This window comes from Chenopodium album, chromosome 10 (assembly GCF_948465745.1).
Source record: "Chenopodium album chromosome 10, dcCheAlbu1.1, whole genome shotgun sequence".
NCBI lineage: Eukaryota > Viridiplantae > Streptophyta > Magnoliopsida > Caryophyllales > Amaranthaceae > Chenopodium > Chenopodium album.
The window spans coordinates 19,394,501-19,421,410 of NC_137843.1; the positions used below are offsets into that span (position 1 = coordinate 19,394,501).

Below are 26,910 nucleotides of genomic sequence, written 5' to 3' on the forward strand. Positions count from 1 at the left end.
CTCTCCCTCTTTCTCCCTCTCCCTCTTTCTCCCTCTCCCTCTTTCATTCCCTCTCCCCCTCCCTCTACCCTTAGGTTGAGGGTTTGTTGCCAACTCAGCTTCCCTCTCAGCCCAAGTTTCATCTGGGTCATAACTTAGAATCTCAGGTCCAGTCACAGTGTTTGAATTACCTAATCCCTTGGCATGTCTATCAAATTCATCCTAACTAACAACTTCAGCTTCCACAATCTCAGGTTGTTTTTTCTTCCTAAGTGTGAGTTTTTTTCTTATATCTAACTTCTGGTTCAGCTACTGACTTACCTACTGGTTCAACTACTGGCTTAGCTACTGGTTCAAGAACTGGCTTAGCTACTGGCTCACCTACTTGTTGCTTTCTAGCCATTAATGATCTTGCTGCTACAACAACCTTACTATCTTTAACACCACATCAAACCCATATGTATATCTCCAATTTATCAGGCAAATTTGCAAACATCTTCATCAAATCAGCATCACTTTCAAGTTTAACATGCCTCATTTTATACACATACTGAAAAGATGGGTGTTAGGGTGTTTCAACATTATTCTCCTTAGCTTTTTCCAAATACTCTACAACAAGGTCTATCAAGTTAACCTTGTCAACATCATCAACCAGAACAGACACATCAATACCACTATATTGAAATTGTAGCACAATTTTATCAACCATTCTGCATCAATCAAACCAAAGAACATCCAACAAATAATTGTATAAGAATTTGCCCTAAAATAGCATACCAATCCAACAATAAACAAGATGAACTTTAACAATTACCATCAATAATCAGACAAAACGAACCCATACCATCAACATCATTTCATATTCAACCCCAATGTACTTATAAAAGAAACAGAGCCTATGAAAACGTTTACTACACAAAAATACATACCTGACTTCAATTCAGTCTAAATGGTGGTATTTTTCCCAAAAAGTTCGAACTTTGATGTCGATCGTCTTACCCTAACACGAATTCCAGAACCCGCAATTCACGAACAAAATCCCTCACACTGTCTTCAATTTTCACTCAAAATGTGTTTAATTACCACTACCAACTACAAATAGTAACCCAGATCAAAGTTGCAAAAAACCCCTAGATTTTTCATCGAAAATTTCGAGTATAATTTTGGAGAAGATGAGCAATCAATGTCAAAGGATGAAAGATGAAGAATGAAGATGAAGAGAAGCCTGAGCGTTTAAAAATGATTTGACATATGTAGTTGGGGCAAATTAAATGGGGGTATTTTAGACATCACACCTTTTTTTTACTTAGAATAGTTAACCATGGTTAATAAAATCCTAATTACAATTAGTAATGTTACCAATGACTTAATTTTTTAAAATATAGTTTACCAAGCATAATAACTTTTTTTACAATTCACCATTGAGAATAATAAAAATTAGAGGTTTACCAAAGAGAATTTTCCAAGTTTTTTTTCTAAATGTCTATACTTTTGAACATTTTACAAAAAAAATAAACACCTTAGTAAAAAAAAAATGAACCCGTCACAAAAACTAAACATAAATATGCAATTTTTATGTTCATATTTTATAAGGAAATGTGCATTTTGTATACAGTAAATGTTCAGTTTATATTACAAAACTATTGAATTATTACAAGTCAGACAAACTTCTTTCAAAATTTGTCTGACTCGTAATAATTCAAAATTTGCGATTGTTCAGATTTTTTTACTAATTGTTCAAAATTTGTTATTGTTCATATTTTTTTACTAAATGTTCAAAAGTATAGGCGTGGTGCATTGCGATTGTTCGGATTTTTTTTATTAAATGTTTTACATTTGCGATGTTCAGATTTTTTTACTAAATGTTCAAAATTCGCGATTGTTCAGATTTTTTTACTAAATGTTTAAAAGTATAGGTGTGATGCATTGCGATTGTTCAGATTGTTTAACTAAATGTTCAAAATTTGCGATGTTCAGATGTTTTTACTACATGTTCAAAATTTGCAATTGTTTTAGAATTTTTTTTACCAAATGTTCAAAAGTATAGGCGTAGTGCACCTATTTTTAGGTGCACCATGGTGCATCTTAAAATTTGCGAGAGAAAGAGGCTTTATTGATCTTTTCTTTTGGGCTTTTGCTTTGGCAGTATTGATCCATGGACATAGTTATACTTTGGGCCTTTTCTATGTTACTATCTCTATTTTTAATTATATACTCCTAGACTCTAGTGTAGGAGTCTTTTCCTACACCCCCTCCAAACGACGTGTTTAATCGCCACACCCCCATACCCATTTTCTGAAATATAATTGCACAGTAACTGTGCTTTTACTACCCCTATATATTTATTTTAAAAATAAAATATCAAAATTGCCATTTTGCATTTGTTCATCTCATTTTCTCTCTCCTCATCCATTTTTCTGCCTTTTCTCTCTCTGCACCTATTTTTCTACACTTTCTCTCTCATCAAACGCTTTAATCGTGAAATTATCACAAAAAATTGTTTATTCACTACGAAATTTAACAAACCAAGGTGGAAATTCGAAAAGAGTAAGCGATTTTGTGCATATTTGGAACAAAAAATAGTATAAACCCTAGGTTTATTTTACTAATTTTTTGTTGTGTGCGATTGTGTTTCGGAAACATAATCGAAGCATTACACACGAAAAATGTATCAACTTAAGTATTATACTATATTTATAGTAATGTTTATTCAAAAAAATAGTAAATCTAACTACTACATTCTTCAATTTTTTTGCAGAAAGAAAGAAACAGTTGCAGAGAAGAAAAACAAAGATTCTGAAAAAATGTAAGTATTAAGAGTAATAAATTTAGATCGTGGTGAATATTTTTCAATTCTTTTAATGAATGTTCATTTCCAACTTAATAAATGTTCATTTATATATTAGTATATTGTCATTCGCATGTTAATAGATGATTAATATAAATGTTCATTTATATATTAGTTCATAGTCATTCACGTAATAATGATCATTCTTTTTCATAATTTGAAGTGGAATATTATTTTGATACATGTTCATTTTTATTTTGGTAGATGTTCAATTACATAACAGTATATGCTCATTCACTATTTCACATATTAACATACAACTATTAGAAATTTGATAATGTTTAAGAGGCGAAAAACAATGATTCTGCAAAAATGTTGATTTTACTTAAGTTTCTGATGTTTGCAAGTGTTTATTTATAAATATTATTAAAAAAAAAAATTAAAATATAAAAATAGAGATGATGATGATGGTACATCTGCAACAAAAACTGGAAAAATAATGAAAAAAAAGCGTAGATCAAACCCTTTTAAAAGATATTATAAAAACGCTAAGTGGCATTGAAACAATGTCTACAATGAACACTTACGGAACACTATGTGTACATGTTTATCTATAAGTATGTGTTAATATGTATGTATTCATTTACATCATTTGATTTGACTATTTTTGCAAATATAGAGATGTTTATTGTGTAGTTCATCATGATACATGTGTATTTAACATATATCATGTATGAGTATTTACATCATCTGATTTGATTATTTATGTAAATACCATATATTCAGATAATCAGATGTTTATCATGTAATTCATGTATGTTTATTTGCTGTACGAGTATATTCATTGTTACAAATATAATGAGCATCTCTAAATACATATATGAACATTTATGAAATGTATAGTGATCATCATCTCACTTTTGTGCAAATAAACTAATTTACAAGAATAATATACATTTTAGTGATGTGCCATTTAAAGTGAATCACTGGTTGCAATTTAGAGGTGAAAAGTTTATTCCTATAATTTAAAAGAGAAGAGTGTCATCTATTATAGGCAACAAATTGAATAGTAATAATGTTATTAAAAAAAAGTGAGAACCATATTTTGAAAAATACATATTATGTACAATCCAAGTAAGTTGATATATTTATTAATACTCATATTTATAATCTTTAATATATATACAATCATCTAGTTTAATACATAATCTCGTTAACAAACCATCAACTTTGAAAATTCTTCAAGAGCAGGGCAAAAAGAGAACAATAAGTCAGAAATATAGGTTTGTGACTTGAAAGCAAACCATGCAAGTAAAATTCAATAAACAAGTAATATTACTTAGTGTTCAATTATGTAGCACATAATGTTCATTTACATATCACTTATTATTGTTCAATTTAATAATAATACTAATAAAAATTCATTTTCATTAACAGGTAGACCAAATCAGAATGTTGAGGATGCAATACACTGCTCAATTAATGCTATATGGAGAAAACGACGAGTTTAAGAATAATAGAAGTGCGACAAGAAGATTTGCAAAGGCATAATATAATATGTTCACTAATGGATAGATTTATGTTCATAGTCGGTTGATAAAACTTATAGATCTATGTTATATAATTTTTAATTTTTAACTTAAAGTTTGATAGATATTATTTGTTTACAGAATTATTCATACAATTTTATATGGAAATTGCGAGTTTTTTTTTTATTTCATTTTAAAAGTATTACATTTATCAATTTTGATCATTTACAAAAACTAAATGATCATGACTTTCAAAGACTTAAATATTCACTTATAGAAAATTAGTAAAACTAAATGATTCTTTCGAAAAACTTAATGATCACTTTTAGAAACTTAACAACTAAATGATCAGTTTCAGAAACTTAAATATTCATTTACAGAAGATTAAAAAAATATTTCAATAAGAAAAAAATAGTACTTAATAGCAAAAAGTTCAAGGTATTCTTTGAATACTAGGAGCCACTTGAGCATTGATTGGAAATTGTACATTTCTGGAAGCTCTTGAAGGAATTTAAGCACTCTTTTGAACAGTTGGAGCAGCTTGATCATTGTCTAACACCTAAAATCATTGGAATTTGAACATACTTGAGCATTCTTAATTCTTTTGAACACTAGGAGCAAAGCTAACAACACTAGGTGGAACTTGCTTCTTCTTAGAACAAACAAACCTTTTCATACATAATGAATCATCTCTTCGCCTCTTACTCTTTCCAACTCTAAATCTCTTATTCCAAAACCTTTCATATAAATGCGTATTTATTGTACATTTCATAAGAATAATCTTCTAAAAATGAACATATATAATGTTAAATGATGATAACGCATTTTATCAATAAGAGTAAAGTTACCATAGAGTATATATAAATGAATGAGCATTTATCTTTACATAACTGAACATTATAACGACACAACAGAATAACAAATAACAAAATATGTTCACTAGCTAAAATGTATATGAGCAACAACAAAACAACTATAATCATTAAAATTCACATGTACAACATATATATTCAAATACAACTACAATAAACATATAATATACTACATAACACTAATATAGACATAAATGAACATTTACTATTACAGAAGTGAGCATTGTGTTCATATAAGACGCACGTTACTGGTAAAAATAATTGAATAATAAAATTATAAATAGCTATAAAATGCTCATAATAAGACGCACATTACTGTAAAAAAAAATAGAATATTAAAATGAAAATTAAAAAAGAGCAATAACTAGAATTGAACAATCAAATAACAAGATTACAATCAAAATTATAAAATAAGAGCAATAACACAAAATAACAATCGAATAGAAGAACAATTACAACCAAAGATATGAATCAAATCATCATAATCATAACAATCAAACAATAACAATGGAAAAACAATAAATTATCAAAATTAAAATCATTACAACCAAAACTATGAAATCAAATCATTGTAATCAAACAATTAATAACAATAAAAAAACAGAGCATTATCAAAATAAAAATAAAAAAATCGATTGATTAATTATCATTAACGCTAAGATCCTTAAAGGAATCGAGAAGCAACTAAGCTAGAAATTTCCATGAAAGAACAGTTTGAAAATAGAAAAGCGATATAAAAAAGGAGATAGAAAACAAAATCTCTGAAAAAGAGTAGAGAGAAAAAAATAGTGGCTTGAATGGAAAGTAAAGAAGGAAAGAAGATTAAAAAAAAAATGCAAAACGAAAAAAATGAAAAGAAAAAAAACAAACATACAAATGCCAAAATGAATGAAACAGAGAGGGGGTGTAGGGAGAAATATCTACCCTAGAGTGTAAGGAAAAATTTGTACTCGATTTTAAGGGTTGGGCCTCCTTTAAAAATGCCTTAAGAAAATTAAAAATACTACCTCCGTTAATTGTTATGTGCAACTTTGAAAACTATAAAATATTCCAAAGTTGCACATAACCACTACAAGATATTATATCAAAGAGGGCAATTTAAATCGCCCTCTTAGGTTCAAATTTCACCCTATTAGGCAAAGAGGGCGATTCTAAAATCGCCCCCAAGTCACCCTATTAGCCTCGTCCTATTAGCTTCAAAGGGCATACAAATTTTTCGCCCTCTTTGTTAAATATTAAAGAAGGCAAAATATTTCTCCCTCTTTGATCAAAATCAAATAGGGCAAAATTTTCGCCCTCTTTGATTGAATCAAGCAAGACGAAAAGTTTTTTTGCCCTGTGTAATCAACTCAAACAAGTCAATTCATATTGCCCTCCTTACTCAAAATTCGCCCTGTTTGATCATAATTTAAAAGGGCAAAATCAAAGTCGCCCTCTTTGTTCAATTTTTCGTTTTTAAAAAAAATAATTCTAGGTGCTAATAGGCATAAATTTTCTATAATAGGTGCTAATAGGCATAAATTTTAATTTTGTCATTATATATACAACAGTATCATATTTAATAATATTTAATAGCAAATATATGCAAAAGTATTTACCAAGTTGTCTATCAAGCAATCTTCTCATCCTTGCAACCAGCCTTTTGGTGTCCTCCATCCCCAAAACATTGACTTGATCCCCTAACTGCAAACTTGACAAAAACAAGACTAATGTAAATTAATAAAGAAGACAGATGGTAGTTGAAGACAGACATTCATAACAAGAGTATTATTCTACAATATTCATAACAAGAGTATTATCTACAAAAAACACAATATACATTGCTATCAGACGAGTAGTTCCAAGACACAGCATATAGGATTTCGTACATAACAAAACACACATATTTATGGTCACAAGCCGAACTTGCAACTGCATAAAAGATCAACTGCATACTTATTAAACGACTCATTCATTCAATCAAATAAATGTCTAAGGGAATCCAGACTGAAATAAGCACTTTGACAATATAAAAGTCGAAATCAAGATATAATAAGCACTTTGACAATATAAAAGTCGAAATCAAGATATAATAAGCACTTTGACAATATAAAAGTCGAAATCAAGATATAATAAGCACTTTGACAGTATGTTCATGTTTTCAGACCATCTAATGTATGTGCCTTCAATTTAATAACATAATTCAAGTAGAACAAAAGTTCTGAAGCTAATTACATGCATACTTATTTCATTTACCAGAAGTTAGGTCTACAGAGTTTCTGATGATATGATTTGATGTATGATACTTATTTAATGTATGATTTGATATGTCTGCATGCAATCAAGGCAAGCAAACTAAGATCCAAAGAGGCCAAAAAGAGCCAAAAGTCAGAATATTCATAGTCCACAGGGTACTGATCATATTCTTAGTCCACAACACAACAGTCTGCAACACTTCATGCAGCCAAAACAATGTTATGCCATATATACACATGAATTTCTTGTTTAGTACCATGTATACACAAGAATATTGAAATTCAAGGAAACATTCATGGCTTGAAAATATTAGCTAACATAACAGTGGCTTGAAAATGCATCCACAAGGCAATTTTATGCAAAGAGTGAGCTAGAAAATATTACCTCTATTAAGCATCAAGGCCAATCTTCTCCATGACTAACCGAAGCTTTTGTTCTAGGTCTTCTTGTTTCTTCTTAGACGCTTCCAATTCAGCTCGCATCATATTATTTTCATTTTGTAGTTTTTCAACATTTTGTTCCAGCTCAGCTCTTCCTATCTTTCCATCTTTAGACGACACCGGGTGCGCTTTGCCTAAACCTCGGGCATAACCTGAACGATGTCCAAGAACCTTCACATAAGCTTCTTCAAGAGTAAGATTATCAACCCCCTTTTCACCAATTTCTTTCTCATGCAACTCCCTTAATTCCTTGAACTTCTCCTCGGCCTCATCGTCAAACTTCCCATTTTTATGCCTTACAAGATAAAACAAAGTCAGAATTTTAAAATAAAGAAAAACAAAGTGTTCGTGCATTAGACAAATATTCAATATACCTCTTTGACTTCTCCCATAACAAAGTCCACACAAGGATTTGATATGTGTCACATCTGGATAATTAATGACTGTTTTGGCCCTTTTGGAACTGTCATAGATGTTTCGATTAAGAAAAGAACAACGAGAACGTACAATTGACAAGTAACTAACAGAATTGCTAAGTAGTAAAGAGGTAGTACAAAATAGCATATAGGATTAGTAAAGGGGAAGAAATGCCAATTGCAAAATTTTGATTACAAGAAAATAATCAAGGTCAGGCAATTAATCGGTTGCTGTATATATACAACAGTTGTGATTGTAAAAAAACCACTGGCCAAATTTGACTAGATATAATTATATTATTTTTTTTCCACTTCATTGTTTAACTTTTCATTTTAGATTTCTTCACAAAGCATAGCTCATAAACTCGAGCTCATGAGCTCATCTCATGATTATAGTGAAATTGCTTATCTAATGGTGATAATCACTGGAAATTAAGCAACCAGATAATCACATTAATCCTGTAAAATTAAAGGATTACATTATCTTCAACATCATTCCTAAAACTACAAAGGCCTGAAATTCCAATTTTTCAAGAATAACACTACAGAGTACAGATTACTATATATACACCAATTTTCTACTAATTCGAGAACTGTCCATTATGCAGAGCTCAATTCATTCCAATCTACCAAATTAGATAGGAAAATTGCCAATGCTACATCACCGAAAAAATCACAATTTGGCAGAACAATTATAATTTCTTACAATTTTACTGAATCTATAATAAATAAATGAAAAATCGGAATAAAAAAAAACACACATTCACAAAAATTAAAGTACACAAACCTAAAACTTTTGATAGCTCATCACAGCAATTATCACAATTCACGGTAATCAATAGCTCATACAATTTAGCAATTTCGAGCAATTAAGCAATTAAGAAATGTAACAATTTCGAGCAATTAAGCAATAGATCATACAATTAAGCAATTAAGCAATGTAACATGCAATGAGACAATACCTGAAACTTTCGATTTGGGTGAGATTCGAGCAAGAGATTAGAGCAGATTCGATCCAGATTCGAGCAAGAGATTCAATCCAAGAAAATGATTCGAGCAGAAGATTCGAGCAAATGATTCTAGCAGAAGATTCGAGCAAATGATTCGAGCAAGAGATTAGAGCAGAAGAAAATTCGAGCAATCAATTTGGGGGTTTAGGGTTCATCATTTTTTAGAGGAGAGAGAATGAGCGTTTTTCTTTTTTGAAGGGAAGAGTGAGGCCTGAAGCTACCAGTATTATTTTATTACCACTTTTGTCTTTGGGCGTATTATTTTATTACTTGAAGTCTTGAAGTACTGTCAACGAGGGCAAATTAAAATTTCGCCCTCTTTGCTCTAAAATTAGAGGGCAAAACTAAAATTTTGCCCTATTTGTTCTGTATTAGAGGATGAAAATGGAACTCGCCCCCTTTGCTCTGATATACAGGACAAAAACTAAGTTCGCCTTCTTTGCTTTGAAATAGAAAAATGAAAGTAAATTTGACCCTCTTTGCTCTGTAATAAAAGGGCAATTATAATTTTGCCCTCCTTGATAGAAACTAACAAGACATATAACTCGCCCTCCTTAACCGATTAAAGTCGCCCTCTTTGATCTTTTTTCTTGTAGTGTAACATTTAACGGAGGTAGTAAGTCCAAACACTATATAAACGGAATAATCCAATATTACTTTTTTTATTTTTTTTAGAGGAAATAATCCAATACTGTGTATAAATGCTTCATTTGCATGATAAAGATGATTCCACAGCTTATATTGATGCATTCCATCAATCAATACCTATGATCGTGATTTGAATTTTTATTTAATTAATAGACCAAACTAAAATTAATCTGATGTAATTAAATATAGAGACATTTGTTTTTAAGAGACGTGTTCTTAATTTGATTCCCTTATATAGTTTAATAATCCCGTGATTTAATTGGGGGAAGTGATTTCTGCACAATTTACCTGATAACCGCCTAATTGGACATCCAAGATTCAATTGAGGAGAGTGATCCTTTAAGTCGTTTAAGATTGGTTTTTGGGATCCCAGTACGCTTTGTTAGGATACATTTATGTTTTTTTTTTAATTTTTAATTTTTTTTTTTTTTAGGAAAGTAATAGGATATATTATCGTGCATATATTTGTTTTTATTCTTTTGATAAATTAGGGACTTAGGGTACATGTTTTATGCCTATATTGGTGGTTTATGGTAAAGGCTAAAAGCCTAAAACCATTTAATTTTCTACTGATACGCTTACGAAATCATGGAAAGTACAAGTATTAATTATCATATTCATATTCCAGAAGACATAATTCTCCGGATTCTATCAAGACTCCCCTCGAAATCCTTGGTGCGATTCCGAAGCGTTTGCAAGTCTTGGAACACTCTCATTACCCACAACCATGAATTTCAGCTTTGTCACCTGAATTCAAATAACACTCATCCTCGTCGTTGGACTGATTTTCTGCCTCGACAATCACTTCCACTATATACCACAGATTGTTTCTGGGTTTTTGATGAATCCCTCACATCTAAAGAGCCTTTACCATGCCGTCTTCCTCTGAAAAAACAAGAACCCGGAAACTTCTGGCTTACGAAAATAATTGGATCATCCCATGGAGTCTTATGTCTTTATCATCCTGACAGTGATTATTATCTTTCTGAAGGCAGATATAGGCGGGAAAAATACTTCATGTTTCTGTGGAACCCTTCTATTAGGAAATATAAGAGGGCGGACCATCCGTTACAGGTCCCTTCGAGGGATAGGTATAGGACGATGAGCAAGTTGATGGGATTTGGATATGCCACCAATGATCGTGATCACAAGATTGTCGTAATCACCACAGATGAACACGGTGAGGATCGTGTTTTCCTTTACTCTCTAAGGACGACTTCTTGGACTGAAATCACACTCAGAGCAAAACTTAAATATTGGGGACGCCTTGTAACCGAAGATGACTCCGGGACTTATTTCAATGGAGCTTTCCACTGGGTAAGAATTTGGAATTTTATGTTGTTGATGATTGATGTTGTATTTATTTTGGGACAATAAAATCTTCCATATAAAAATTAATAGAACTAGAAAAACTTAGAGGGTTCGTTTGACATTGTCGTGCTTTTCTGTTTTTTGGTTTTTTGTTGTATAAAAGTATATGATATATGTTACATAATGAATTAAAAACTATTTAAACTTATTAAAATCATAATAATTTTGAAAACTGACAACAAAAAACTGAAAATACTTTTTTCTTGTTTCCTGTTTTTAATTTTTAATTTTAAAAAAAAAACAGAAAACTGAAAACCAAAAATAATGCCAAATAAGCCCTTAGTTGACTAAATCCACACAAGTTATACTAGTAATTTTTTTGATGAAAAAATATCTGGTTGGTGCATGGTGGATCACAGGTCGTTATGAGTTAGGACCTATAACAAATTAAAAAAAAAAAAAAGTTATAATGTTTTGATAAATAATGATCTTTAAGATTAATTAATTATCAATAAACATAAGTTTAACTATAATTGAAATATTTACTCTAATCATATTGTAATTATTTATAACTAAAAAGTATGACAAATTCAGATTGTTTAATCTCTTTGGTTGCACTGTGTGTTTTAAAGGTTTCTTATTATTCTTTTCGTCTCTATTATTGGACGTTCCCTTTTATTTTATTTTTTTTCCGTTTATATGTAAAAAAAAATGGTATATAATAAATCCAAGTTTATATCTAATTTTGCATAATATCAAATTGAATAGATTAATTCTTATATACCCTTGGATGTAAGTACACTCAATAATGTCTTTCATAAAAAAGAGTACATAATAATTCTAATTTTATCTCTAATTAGAGAGTATGGCCCCGTTCTCTTCACCTTATTTTTGCTGAACTGAAATTATTTTTACTGAAAACTTAAATTATTTTTACTGAACTTAAATTAAATTTACTGAACTTAAATTATTTTTACTGATTTTCTATTATAATTCTTCTTTAAAAAAACTGAATTTTACTGAACTGAACTTATTTTTACTGAACTGAAATTATTTTTACTGAAATGAAATTAATTTTACTGAATTGAAATTATTTTTACTTAATATTATTTTTTTAAGGTGAAGAGAACAGGGCCTATGTCTTGTATGTGGCTAGCCATATAGTGTGGTCACATTGATTAATAAGAATAATTCTTATTTATATAAATGAGTAACCCTATTTATTCATAAGAGAACCACATTTTGTCTATTAAAGTAACTCTAATTCATTATATGGGTAATATTTACTAATTTAGAAATAAGTAACCTCATTTGTTCATTTGAGTAACCCTATTTTTCATTTTAAAAATTGAAAGAATGATTCCACTTCTAGAAAAGTGTAACCCCATTTTTCATTTAAGTTCCACATACGTCAAGGTAACCCCATTTGCTCATCATCATCATAACCCCCTATTACTTAATTAATTGTCTTATTGTAAAGTGGTCACACCATGTGACTAGCCACATATAAGACTTTGTGCTAATTAGCTTAGTATTGTGCGATGTATGGTTTTAACAAATTAAATAATATTGCTACAATAATTATCTTCTCATATGTTTAGAGTAGAAATTTTGGTTCTTATATGTTCCTTCTCATAATAATATAATAACAAATAATATTGCTACAAAATTGTTGTGAAGGCAAACCAGAAGGATAAAATAGAAACAAAATGTTTATACCTTAATTGAGATATTTAATAAACCTATTGGAATAAAAATAATTAACTGTTCTCCATTCTCAATTACTTAGTATTTAAAAGTTAAACAAATTAAAAAGAGAGAAAGGAGGGCGGCTTTGTTGCATCAGTCATGCATTCAGTTGGCTATGCTAGATTGCTAGTGCCTACAATTCGAAGATCACAATAGTGATTTCTTTTTTAATTACGTAGAGCAAGTCGATTTAACATAGCAAATTATCTTTTATAGAAGATGGGATTGTGAATAATTAAGAAAAAGAGAAATTGCCTTAAGTAAAAAAAAAAAAAAAAAAAAAAAAAAGAAATTTTATTAGGTGGGAATTTTTTTTTATGTGAAAGCGGCATGGACCATGATGACATCATTAATGTTTAATTTTAGTAATAATATTTACAGGAAAAAAAATTATATTTATATATTACTATAAGTTTGTATTTGTTTATGGATTTTGTATACATTTAATATTTTATTCATTTAATTTATAAAGTTGTTATTATTTAATCATTTAGGCTGTATAATTTTTTTTTTCAATTATATTATTATTTTTTAAAGCTTAAAATAAAATAAATAAAAGGTTTTTGGCGGGAAATTTTTTAATATAGACGCGACACGTGTACTTCTGAAATAATCTTGGTGATTAGTTTAGTATATAAATAAAAATATTGACTAGATAAGACTCGTGCGTTGCACGATTTAATTAATTTTTATTATTATGCATAAAATAAAGTTTTATCATTTGTGTAAAAAATAATGGTAATTTTTTTGTTATAAAAATGTATAGTTTAGGTTAAAAAAATATAAAATAAATGATAACATCACACATAAAAAATGGATGGAAAATTTTTAATGTTAGAATGACACCTAGGATAATTTGAGGGTTAATGATGTCAATAATTTTTTGTTTTAGTAATAGTTACAGTTAGGGCTGTACACCGGTCCAAAACCGGACCGGACCTGGACCGGACCTGTTGGGACCGGGACCTGAATCTCTATTTTTCGAGGACCGGGGACCTGACCTGAATCAACAGGTCCGGTTCCGGACCAGACCTGAAAAAACAGGTCCGGTCCGGTTTTGGACTTGATTGGACCTGTTTTTTTTTTTTTTTAACTTTAAAAAATCAATTTGAAAATAAAAAAAATACATGTTAACCAAATTCAACAGCTTTATATTGATGTTTAATAATAATTACAGTTTCAGATTCTTCTTAAAAAAAAAAAAAATTCAAATTCAACCTGAAAATTAAAACAAATTAAAAATAAAAGGAAAAAAACAATAGGAAGCACTCTTAGCAGGCAGCATCGCAGCAAGAATTACCGCACCAGACTTTAAGCCCAGATATGGTATCGTTGGGTCGCCAAAATCACGCATCTCGTGGTCGCGAATCTCGCAATCGCTATTCGCTAGAGCCACGCATTCGATCTGGTGGTTGCGTGGAGCCGCGGTGGCCAAGGTTTCTGCAATCGCGCGATCTGATTGCCAAGGAGTTCGGCGCGGTGGCTGATGCAATATGCAAGGGGGTTTTTTGCGGTGGCCTAGTGTCTGGTGGTCGCCTGAGGGAAGCGTGCAGCCGAGGCAGGGTGTGCAGCATGCGGGATTAAGGCCTTGAGGGTGTCGGCTGAGAGAGTTAGAGAGTGACGACGTAGGGTTAGAAATGAAACTGATATTTGTTTTGAATTTTGAAAAAAAAAAATTATTTTTTTTAAAAAAACTCGATTTTACCAGGTTTCAGGTCCAGACTTGAAAACCCCGGTTTTGGACCTGATCCGGACCGGAACCGGAAACCTTGAATTCCAAGGACCGGGACCGGACTTGAATCTACAGGTCCGGGTCAGGTCCGGTCCCAACAAGTCCGGATCAGGTCGGTTTTCAGGTCCGGTCCTGTTTATGTACACCCCTAGTTACAGTGATAGATTAATAGATTTTTCAAATAAAAAAATAGTAACTTTTTATATACACAGGCCTAGATTCAAAGTGCACGATGGTGGTATTTATTACTCTTAGAGAATGACTATTAGTGAAATATTGATTTTTATTTTTGTAATATCGAATCATCACTTTATATGTCGTTGATGGATGGCGCATGTAAAATTGGTGATCTACCAGGCTACCATCCATAAAATTGTGGATCCGCTACTTATATATTTATACCAAATCTTTAGATATTATACCAAGTAAAATCTACATTTTTTTATAAAGTTTTACATTACTACTTTTTTTTACATTGAATGGTACTAATTTTCAGCTTTAAAAAAACTTACAGGTGGTTTACACTAGTGAAGTGAGCAAGGCAGTAATAAATTGCTCAAACAAATATCGTATAATGTTGTGCTTCCATGTCGAGAGGCAGGAGTTGTACTACATCGACCTAATACCAATGCAGTTGCAACAATACAAAGGGCAAGGTCGACGCTTCAATATCCTTGTTTACAAGGGCATGCTCGCGATTTGTAACATCTTGGGGACTAGGAGTACTTTAAATACATTCCTAAGCATAAGATTATGGTATATGAAGGAATACATGAACACCAATTCTTGGACTCTTTTGTTTGAAGTGCAAACAACGAACGGTTGTTTGTTCCAGACATTACTCTATGGAATGTACCGATATGAAGACGATGACAATATCGATACGTCATTGCTAGCTAAAGATTTAGTATGGACGTTTGATCCTCATAATCAAAAACTTAAGCAAGTCCCTATAAAAACCGGAACTCTTAGTCGATTAATGCCATACGAAGAAAGCCTTATTCTCCTGTGATAATTTGCTAGTGATTTACTGATTTACTCACATTGTGTTTTGTTTTGGATCATGCTCTTTTCATCAATTTATTATTGTAGATTTTTTTTTTTAGTTTTTGCAATCATACTTTATTTGTTGAGAATTCACTATTGTTTTAATGAAAATCTGTAACTTATACGAAGTACTCCGTACTAAAGTAAAACATTTTTTTCCCTCCTAAATCCCTTAAAATCCCACCTATTGATGGCATACTATTCGATCGGGTGATGAATGATATTTATCCAACAAATATAATTGAATTTTTTTTTTTTTTGTTAGTTACATTGATAATAAAATTAATCGGTTTGATGATGATATTTATCCAACAAGTAAATTAAACTTAATAGATGTTTTTCTAATTTGGAAAATTACATCATTAAGTTGTTTGGCCAGGATAAATCCTTTGTTAGTTCATTAAGTTGGGTACAATTTCAATCAAGTTCAAATCATAGAGTATCAGGTCAAATCAATTTATGATTTATAATAACAAATCAGATCAATTCAGATTATGGATCATTAGGGTCACCTATTGTTCAAATACAAGCCAGTACGAATCATTAAAATTCAATTCGGGTTCGGGATTTGGTCATTTAATTTGATTCCATGCCAAAGAACTCCTATATAGAGTAACACCACATAACTATTTCCTCCATGGATTGACTTCAAAAAGATGGAAGGAGGAGGGGGGGGGGGGGGGGGGGGATATGTTTGTAGGTTTCATGATAACATTAGTGCAAAAGAGAATCTCCAAACGCTGACTTATAGTAACAACTTTAACCTTTAACTTTTTCAAGTGATTTGTCTACTAGTAAAGTCATTTTCAAGCCCAATTTTTCTTTACTTTATACATTAAGCTACATAGTTAGGAATCTGCTTGAATTAATCAAATCAAAACATGATAAAAAAGACTGTTTTTTCGTGTCTAAATATTGAGTAACCTTTAAACTGACACAAACAAGAGTGGACTATGACAAATTGCAATTATTACGTCTAATCCAAAGTAATTTCAATTCCTGACCCACTTCCGTTTTGACAAAATTTTCACACTGTCGATTGGAATTATGTAATGGTCACTGTCATTTTTTGCTTTCTCACTAATTTGTTGACCTTTAATGCTTGATCCGTTTGTTGATCGGCCTTTACTTTTGCTTCATTATTATACATGCGTGTACATTGTTGCATCACTTGCACATATGCTCAATAATTGGGTTGCTAATTTCCTACTCCCTCCTTTTTTTTTTTAATGCATTATTTTGATTTTTGCACTATTCACATACAGTGGCGGATTCAGGATTTTATGGATGGTGGGTCACCATTGTCCACCGATAATACCAATAATCATCAATAGAATTGTACGTTTAGAAAAAAATAAAATATCAGAAGAACTCCATAATAAATATTACTCCCTCTGTTATTTTTATTATTTATATATGGTTTATTCATGACGATTAAGAAATAATTAAAGTGTGTCAAAAAAAAAAAAATTTAAGTGAAGATAATTTTATTTTCTTAATTAATAAATGAAATACTTCACAAATATTTAATTCAAGTAGCTAAGTATTACTTTTATAATTACCTTAATTAAATGCAGACAAGGTAGAGTATAGGATCGATATATAACTAGAACATAAAAATAATAATGACATATTTTATGAAAAAGTAGGAATACGTAGTTGGAGTATTATGTACAGTTTTTATAAAAGGAAAGGTAAAAAAAAAAAAAAAAAAAAAAAAAAAAAAAAAAAAAGAGAGATTAAACAATCCAATTTTTCAAATTAATAGATACTCTTTCCTCCAAAAAAAAAAAATTGATACTCAATAATAACAATTTGAATTAGATTAAATAATCAAATTTTATTGTGATTATTGATGATCATATACTATTAATCTACCTATTCAATAAATTTTTTTTAAAAAAAATATCAAAAACAATTATTTATTTATTTATTTATTTTTTAAATAGTGGGTCCTGTGACCCACCATGACCAAGCTTGCATCCGCCAATGTTCACATACATGGTTGACTTGATTTTTTCATCTCTATAAAATAAATAAATATTGTTATATAAAATATCATTAGATTCGTCATAATGTCTAGTTTCATAATATAATTTTGTTATAATTTTTACTAATTAACAATTAAAGATATTAATGGTCAAAATTGCGTCTTGGCAAATGTGGCGGTCAAAATGATGCAAATAAAAGAAAGCAAAGGGACTATCATACAGAGAAATGTTAGCACGTACTCCCATTGTCCCTAAATAAAGTCCACTATCCACTTTTTAGGTTGATAACTTTGGTTGGTTGAGTGGAATTGATAAGAGATAAAAAGTTATAATACCCCGTATTTTTGAAATGTATTTTCTAATTAATTAATTAATTAGTAATTTCTAAAAAGGGTATTTTAGTAAATTTATTATTTGGAGTCAAATAATATTTGAATTTTGGCGCCAAAACTATTTTGAAAATTAATCATTATTTTGGATAAGATTTATTATCCATTTATTTTATTTAAAAATCGGATTATTTATATATATTCCGGATATTTTAATTAAACAAAATTATATTTTATTATGGCCGAAAATTCCTAATTTAATGACTATGATTTTCGGATTATCTATGTATAGAAAATCTAATTTTCTTAGTTATTTTATTTAGTGAATAATTGGAATTTTATTAATTAATTATTTTATACAATAAATATTATTTACACAATTATTTTTAATTCCTTAAAACTAGCAAATTAATTCCCTAAACATCTAAAGCCACCATGATGGATTTTTGGGTGACTTATTTTGGTAAATTATATTTTTAATTATCTCCTTAAAATCTCTTATTTTCCTTAATTCTATTTCTCCATCTTTTTAATATTTAATCATCATATTTTCTTGCCATTCATCCTTCTTAATTATTCCCCAAGTAATTCCAATGTCCTTATTATTTTTCATGACATACATACATTCCATATTCAATTATACACAATCACCTTAATATCCAAACTTTCCTTAATTCTTTTACTCACTTTTCCAAATAATCTCTTAAACCCTACTTACCATAATTCTTCCCACATTCTGTTGCCATAATTCTTGCATGAGCTAGCCTATAAATACCCCTTCATACCTCTCATATTCTTCACACCAAAAACCCAATTCTCTTCTTTTCTCTTATTCTTCTTTTCCCTAAACCTTTTCATACTTTTCTTCTCCTCTTTTCATACAAATATTATCCCGTATACCTTTGAAGTCAGTTTTCAGGCACTTCTGGTCAGTTTTTGGGGTATTGGTGTTTCACAGAAGATTGTTCCTCTCAAAAAATCCTTGAGGTTAGGCTTAAGAATCACCCAAGGAGTTATATTGAAGGAGTTATGACCTCTGCAAGTTCTGCTATTCTTTCCAACGAAAATTCAATTCTCTTTAATCCTATTCTTTTATCTTCTTCATGGTTAGTTTTCTAAAATACCAATAAGCTATAATTTTATATTAAAGTATTATTTTAAAAGAGTTTTATAGTCCAAGCACATTAGAGTTTATGTTGTGATAACCTTATGGTTATATTATTTGCAAGGTGTATTCGTGGTTGAACTTTGAAAATGCGAAGTATTGATTAATATTCGGAATCAAGGTTCTTGAAGTTTTTTTTTGTGGTTTTTCTAGCAAGGATCAAGGTACGTTCAGGTGGCTAGATATCTTTGAAAGTGATTGGTTTGAATAACATGTTATACATGATTTGATTGGTGATTGAATTAAATTGATTTGAATTATGATTTGAAATAAAATATGTTTGAATATATTGATTTTAATAAAAGTATTTTGAATGATTGATTTTTAAATCATGTTTTGAATGGTTTGAATTACTTATCGTGTTTAAATAAAGGAATTGATTTTAAAAGGTTTGTTGAATTTAATAAAAGGTTTTTCAAGGAAGAGTTATTGATTTTGAAAAGTTATTAATATGAGATTTTATTCTCAAGTATCTATTTAAAAGGTTTTGATTTTGAAAGTATGTGGAATTATTAAAAAGGAGTTTGAATTATATTGGAATTTATTGGATATTAAAAGGATTTATTGAACCATTGAATTATTATTATTAATGCTTTATAAGCATGTTGGTAATCCCACTATGCGGATTTGGTTTATTGATAAGGCCTTGGACTTTGTATGACCGGGTCTTTCCTCAAAAATAGCCTTGTAATATAAGGAGACTAGCTTGGGGGTTTGCACACTTGGGTGAGGAGTTGGATTAAAATAAATTGGTTCTTAATGAAGGAATTGTTTTATTAACTATTATTTTGAATATTGAATCATTGGAATCGGTTTTGGAATAATGAGTTTGAAATTATTGGATTAATTATTGGAATTGATTTTTAAAAGCATGTTTGCAAATAAATTGAGTTTACATTATCTTGCACTTATCGTACTTAGCATATTTTGCTAATCCGTATTTCTTATTTGTTTTGGTTCGCCCTGTTTACCGTAATGGTAAGCAATGTTGACTATTTTCAGGTGGAGTCAATAATTGAGCATATGGAGTCCCAGGAATGGTTTCACCTAGATTAGGAAGTGTTGGTGTTGTGTCTTTATTTTGAGTACTCATAACAATGTTACTATTTTTATAAGTATTAATAAAAGAAAGTTGAGTTTCCGTTGCAAGTTTTGTTATTGAGTCAAGTATTTTGAGTAATCATGCGGCGGTAACACGCTCAAGTCTATCTCTACGGTATAATTATATGTATTATACTAGTACTTCCGTAGAGGGAGATTTGGGGGTGTTACAAAAGTGGTGAGGCTTAAAGTATTTATGCGAGATAAGAGCCTAAGTGTAGTGATGTGAACCCATGAAAAAAAAGACGGGGACAATCTTTAAAAACATCCACTTTTCGTATATATGGAGCCAACATTTAGAGATAGTGGGAGTAAAAATAAGAATTTGAGGATTAAATGGTGGGATCGATAGAGATAGAAAATTAATTGTTTGAGATACATGAAAATATCTCAATACCTTAGATGAATGTTTGATATGTGGCAATTTAGGGTAGGAATGGGACTGTTAAATCTCAATTAGGAGGAATGAACTGTTTCTTTAGTTTAGGAATAGAGGTTTGGGAATAGGCTTGAGAATATGTGTTCTCTATTCCCAAGCCGAGAAGCATTGTTATTAAAATCGCAATCCGAATCATAGAATCTTACAATTCTACGATCCTGGTCCACCAAAATAACACTACTACAAAATATGGATAAAAAACCAGTGATAAGAAACCACATTTATTAGATAAGAAGTTTCTTAATAAAAGAAACTTATTTTCCCAAATAAGGGGTCTCTTATACATATATTTAAGAAACCCCTTCGAAGGAAAAATGGTTCCTTATTTAATTTTCTAAATTCACTCTTATTTAAGGAACCACTTTTATGAAAAGGGGTTTCTTATATTAATTTAATATATTATTTCTAACCCTAATTTCCCATGATCAGATTCATAACCCCCATGAGATAAAACTGCCGCCCCCCTCCTACCCTTATTCATCCTTTTTTTTTTTTTTTTTTTTTTCATTTTCCTCCTTCTCTATCAAACATTCACCTCTATTTTTGTCAAATACTCTCATGTTCTCTACATTTCTCTTCTTTATCTTTCATTGAAGTGAAGCGTCTCCTAGCATACAATTGATTGAAGCGTCTCCTAGCATACAATTGAAGCGGATCTTGAGCACTCAAAGGTTCGTGTGTTTTTTTTGGTTTTTTAATTTTGATTCGAAATGTCTTTTTGATTTTGTGTTAGATTTTTTTTATATATAATTTCGTTTGAATTTGTTGTTATGTTGTATTAGAATTTTCTTTTAAATTCAATTACAATATTTAGATTTGATCTAGTTTATGTTTTATCTTCAATATTTTGCTATCACTTTATATATTTCTTATTTTAAAATTTTTATTTCGTTTCTTACCTGCCCCATTTTTTTTAACTTCGTATCAGATCTGCTCATAATTGTATTTTTTTAATTTTTTTTAGTTTCGTTTAAAGATTTGTCTTTTATTTTTGTCGTTCATGTTTTTTTTTTAATATTGTATTAATTATTTTGGATGTAGATACATTGTTAATTTTTTGAAGACTATTTTATCTTGGCTTTAACTTTTTTTTCGTTTTTAGTTTTGAATTTAATATCATTTTAATTTTTTTTTCTAGATTATTCATACTACTCTGCTACTCCCATATGCTTATGTATGTAATTTATTTTGATATTTGATATTTTATTAACAATCTTTCTTTTTTCAATTTATATGAAGTTTGGTTATTATTTATGTCCTTTTATTTGTTGTAACCATTAATCTATTAATTTGGTGAATTATTTTGCATATTTTTGTAGGTGAAAATTAATATTATACAAAGGAGATTCTAAAAGATGGATGGAAGCTATATCAATTCTATTTGGTGATAATAATTGTAATTTCTGTTAAGTTTTGTATGTTTAGCTATTGTAAATGACTAAATGTTATTTGTTATGAAATTAACTTTATAGAATAATAAGAAGTGTAAAAATTTAACATAATTGTGGATTAATTTTTATTGTATTATTTTCGGTGTTAGTTGTTCTTTTTTTTTTTTTTTTTTAATTTACTGTGGTATAACTATCATATATACGAAGTACGTATTTGATAGTTATATTACATTATATTTTTTTTTAAATTAATAACAAATCAAAGAGACCCCTTTATAAAATAGCGGTCTTTTAAGTGTTATTATAAGAAACCCCTTTTTCAGAAAAAGGTGGTTTCTTTAATGTTTTTAATAAATCAAATCAGACACATTTAAGAAACCCCTTCTCCCAAAAAGGGGTTTCTTAAGTAGAGCAAACAAACCCCATCAAAAATGGGGTTTCTTAACCAAAGACACCACTGAGCTTAAGACCCCCTCTAATGTGATTTCTTAGGCCAATTTTAGGGGGTTTCTTTCCATGGTTTTGTAGTAGTGTGATTTGAACAGTAGTCAAAATTGTTCCCTACTAGAATTGGTGGTAGGATTCTAAGGATCAGACCGGTCTTGCTAATCCTGCACCAATTCTAAAGATTCTAGCTATTTCTATAAAAAAAAATTAATTATTGATTTTCTAAAAATTCATAACTTTAATTTTGATTGTGAAGTTGAAATGAAGCTCATAATATACCGTTAGTTGGAAAGAACTTGAAGTCTACTTTTTGATCCAATTGGTTTCACACCTATATCATTTTTATAATTTATGTTATGGCTTAAAGAGTGCAACGGTGTCAAAAATTTAAACTTAACTAGCCTTTTGGCCCGTACAATGTACGGGTTGTTACTTGGGTTAATCATATTCATAGTAGGTATGCTTTTATACAAAGTAATTGTTTCATTTCTAAAACTTAAAAGAAAAAATAGTGAGAACATGAAGGAATTTAGTTAGATATATATACATGAAAGAATGTGGGATATGAAATGACATATTAATTTAAATTATATTTAAAGTCTAGGATATGAAATGACATATTAATTTAAATTATATTTAAAGTCTAGGATATGAAAAGACAATTTTTATAAAAATTCATATGTTTATGTAATGTATACTAATTAATTGAACATTATTTTATTATGGTGAAAATGAAACACTTTATTTTCTTACTTGAATTTGCAAGTTGCATTAAGATTTAAATATACATATTAAGAGAGGTGTCATGTGGCATATAGGGTGATGAGTGACTTGTGAATTGTGATGCCATGTGTCATATGAAAAATTTGTGGTTTGTGTTTTTAAATACTAAGTATAGATATAGATTTCCAGTCAATTGCTCATAAATTTTCATAACCGAAATAAGCTTATGAAATATCAATCTAAAGCTCTTTCAAAATGTTATCTAATCATTTTAATTTCACGAACCAAAGCATAGATTCAAGAGTCTTATGAGCTAATCTTTGGGCATATATATATAAAGAAAAAAAAAACTATATAATAACATAATTTTGTTGTGGTTCTCATTCTTTAATTATCTCTTTAAATAGAACAAATTTGACAATTAGTATTCCATAATCATTGGATTTTGTATTAAGGAAACAATAAACAACAACATTACTTTTTTTCATAATTTAATATTAATTGTCTCGTACTCGTGTGATTAACCTACAAGGATAGGATGTGTACTATTGTCTTATGTTTTTTTAGTGTACTATTTGAAATATGGGCGTGTATACTAAAACTATTTTAAGTTTTCTTTTTTTTTTTTAATTTTTTTTTTTTGGTTGTCGGTATTATGTTAGAAACACTATTAGCATTATTATTGCTTATAAATTATGTATTTAGTTATTTACTACTTGTAACATTTTGAAACTTTGTGGAAGTAAACATACAATATGATCCTACGATATAATTTTATCGATTCAATTCTACACCACTCAACACTCACCAATCTAAGGTAGAATCTATACTGTTATATTAAAAAAATGTTCCTAAAAACATTTATATGCCATGTAGAATTTCTTTTTATTACCTTGTCAAGAAGGGAGGATAATGGAAATTGGGAGAGGTCAAATGTCATTAATGAAAGTTAAGACGAGAAGTTTTAGCAAGGACATTTTAGTAAACTTATACTCCGTAATGTAATGATAAATATATATTTTGATGAATTATTTTTTGGTCAAAAGAGCCAAAATTAAGTTAATAGTAATGTAGACAAAATTTGATATTAGGCTTTGATACATACCACCCTTAATAAATTAACACGCTAGTTAGCATTATTTATTACTTATAAAATTTTCAAAATATTATCATTACTAGTCATGTGTTATTATCTTTCAGTATTATTAAAATCTCTCTCCCACCACACTTTCCACTAGCCACCCTCTCTATTTGACACAATATATGTACCCTATGACATTTCAATAGTCAAAATCAAGCAAAAAATTCTATCATGATAACAGATTATTGTCAATCAAAGACAAAAAAAGGTATGAAATTTCACAAAATGATAAGAAAGTACCAACAAAAAATTCAAATCAAACAACATGATAGTGAACTATGCACCCACCATAACCCTAGAACCCTACAATTCATTTTTGCTCAATGCTCAATAATAAGGCAATAAAACTGTAAAGTTAGTCATTAATTACCTTTTTGTCTTGAGCAAAGTGATTGATATTGGGTTGAAAAAAAAAAATCCCATTGTCACGCTCACAAATTTAGCCACGTCTAAACAAAAACCTTTTTTTTTTTTTTTTTTTTTAAGCATTTTAGCTTTTCTTTAGCATTAACTTTGATTAATTGTGTATTTATTTACCTAAATTAGTGTGGAAATTCCAAGAGCCTAGGAAAACGAGATAGTGGAATTTTTTGTTTTGTATTCCCCACAAACATGCTTGGTAAATTAGGTTGAACCGAGAACAGAATTTCAACATTACTGCTATGCACGTCTTGTAAAGGGAAAACAAATAGTTCTACTTGCTATCACCCACTCAATAAAGTTGATGTTGTCTATTTTTGACTTGTAAATCCAATCTAGTCACCCGCTTCATACTTCATAGTTCATAGGTTCTTTTTTAATTGTAACGTCATACGATGTGAACTCTTTTACAAGTCTTTTACAATTTATACGTTAATAATACAAGCAATAATTTGGGGAGGAAGTGTAGCTTTTTTTAGAAAAAAAAAGGACGAAAATGACCGGTGTAGTTTTAAAAAAAAACGGAGGGAGTATTAAGTATTAATAATTAAAAACTTGATATTTAGAAATTATAAAGCAAAATAATTCTAACATTCATATAACCATGCTTAATTTCATGTAAAAAACATCAATAATGCTCAAAGTAATGTACTATGTGATTGAATGGTATTAAAATCAAATCAGAGCAATAACTATAAACGGTTTTTTCACTAAATACCCTGAGTTATAACACTATTCATCATATACCTATAAAAAATTCAAATTCACCATATACCCATAAATTTTACGTAAATGTCACCAACTGCCCTTAATGGCTAACGTCGTTAACTCCATTAGTCATTACGGTTAATTATTCTATTTAACAGCCTATGCTTGTTCTTATTTAAATTATTTAATTAATTAGTTAATTAATTAAAAAAAAAACTATTTAAAAAACATACACCACCAATCCAACCACCCTGCCCCCACCCCACCCCCCTCCCGCCAGTGCCTAGCTCCCCCACCCTCAGCCAGCAAACACCCATTCCCCCTTCCCCGCCGACAACCCCTACCTCTCTCACTCCTTTCCCCCGACACCTCCTCTCGGTCATTTCCCCCACCCTAACACCACACTCCTCCCATTTCCCCCACCCCAAAAAGGCCCTACATCCCCGAAACACCGCCTCCCATGTTCACCGGTCTTCGAAACCCTAAATCCCTGCTAATACCACCTAGATTACCAAACCCGTTTAGGTTTTTTAAACCACCCAGAAAGCGGATTTGGTTTTCTCAATGGTTTCGGCTAGGGGGGGTCATTTTGGGGAGGGGTCGTTTATGAGGTGGGTCGGGGTAGGGGAAACGGGGGGAGAGGCCGTTTATGGGGATGGCAAAGGCACACAGAGTTAGAGGGGGGGATTTGAGGTGGTTACGGGGGAAGGGGGGACGACACCAGTGCGAGGTTAGGGGGAGGGGCGGTGACCGGCGCAGGGGTGGTCAGGCGCCTGAGTGGGGGCAGGCTGGGCTGGGGGCGAGGAAGGTACAGTGATTATAAGAGTTAACGGTAAAGGACATGTGATGACATTTTCGTTAAACTAATGAACATATGGTGAAAATTTCATATGTATATGGTTAAAAATTTAAAACTCATACTCCCTCCGTCCCTTTTATTACATGCCTATTTCTTATTTCGCACGGGAATTAAGAAAGTTAAAGATTCCTTAAAACTAGTAATTGAGAGTATAAATATGCATGTGGGGTTAGAGAGAGATAGAGAGAAAGAAAAAGTGGTTGGGAATTAGGAGAGAGAAAATATTGGGAATTGATGTCAAAAAAGAAAAAGGAAAAGGATGACAAATCATCAAAAAAAGAATAATATTGTAGAATAGTACAACCTATAAATAGAAACAGACACTTAATTTTGATCACCTCAAAAAGGAATACAGGCATGTAATTAAGGGACGGAGGGAGTAGTAATTAGTAAAAAGACCGTATTATAGAAAAATATGTAAATGAAAACCTAGTGTTGAT

The 26,910-nt window shown here is 30.3% G+C and overlaps 1 protein-coding gene and 1 long non-coding RNA gene across 4 annotated transcripts; one reads left to right on the forward strand and one right to left on the reverse strand.

Moving 5' to 3' along the window:
* Positions 1 to 4,616: 4,616 nt before the first annotated feature.
* LOC145563757 (uncharacterized) lies at positions 4,617 to 9,502 on the reverse strand. Of its 3 annotated transcripts, none has more exons than XR_014094595.1 (5): positions 9,222 to 9,501; positions 8,218 to 8,306; positions 7,788 to 8,138; positions 6,767 to 6,851; positions 4,617 to 4,855 (listed from the first exon to the last, which is right to left on the reverse strand). It is a non-coding gene; the product is annotated as an uncharacterized LOC145563757 (long non-coding RNA). The 3 variants fall into 3 exon arrangements; XR_014094596.1 differs by lacking the exon at positions 4,617 to 4,855 and adding an exon at positions 4,886 to 5,033 and having other exon boundaries at positions 9,222 to 9,502; XR_014094594.1 differs by lacking the exon at positions 4,617 to 4,855 and having other exon boundaries at positions 5,049 to 6,851; positions 9,222 to 9,500.
* Positions 9,503 to 10,505: 1,003 nt separating this feature from the next.
* LOC145565007 (F-box/kelch-repeat protein At3g23880-like) lies at positions 10,506 to 15,721 on the forward strand. Its single transcript, XM_081625133.1, has 2 exons — positions 10,506 to 11,234; positions 15,224 to 15,721. The coding sequence occupies exons 1-2, from the start codon at positions 10,506 to 10,508 to the stop codon at positions 15,719 to 15,721; spliced, it is 1,227 nt and encodes a 408-aa protein (XP_081481259.1).
* Positions 15,722 to 26,910: the final 11,189 nt, after the last annotated feature.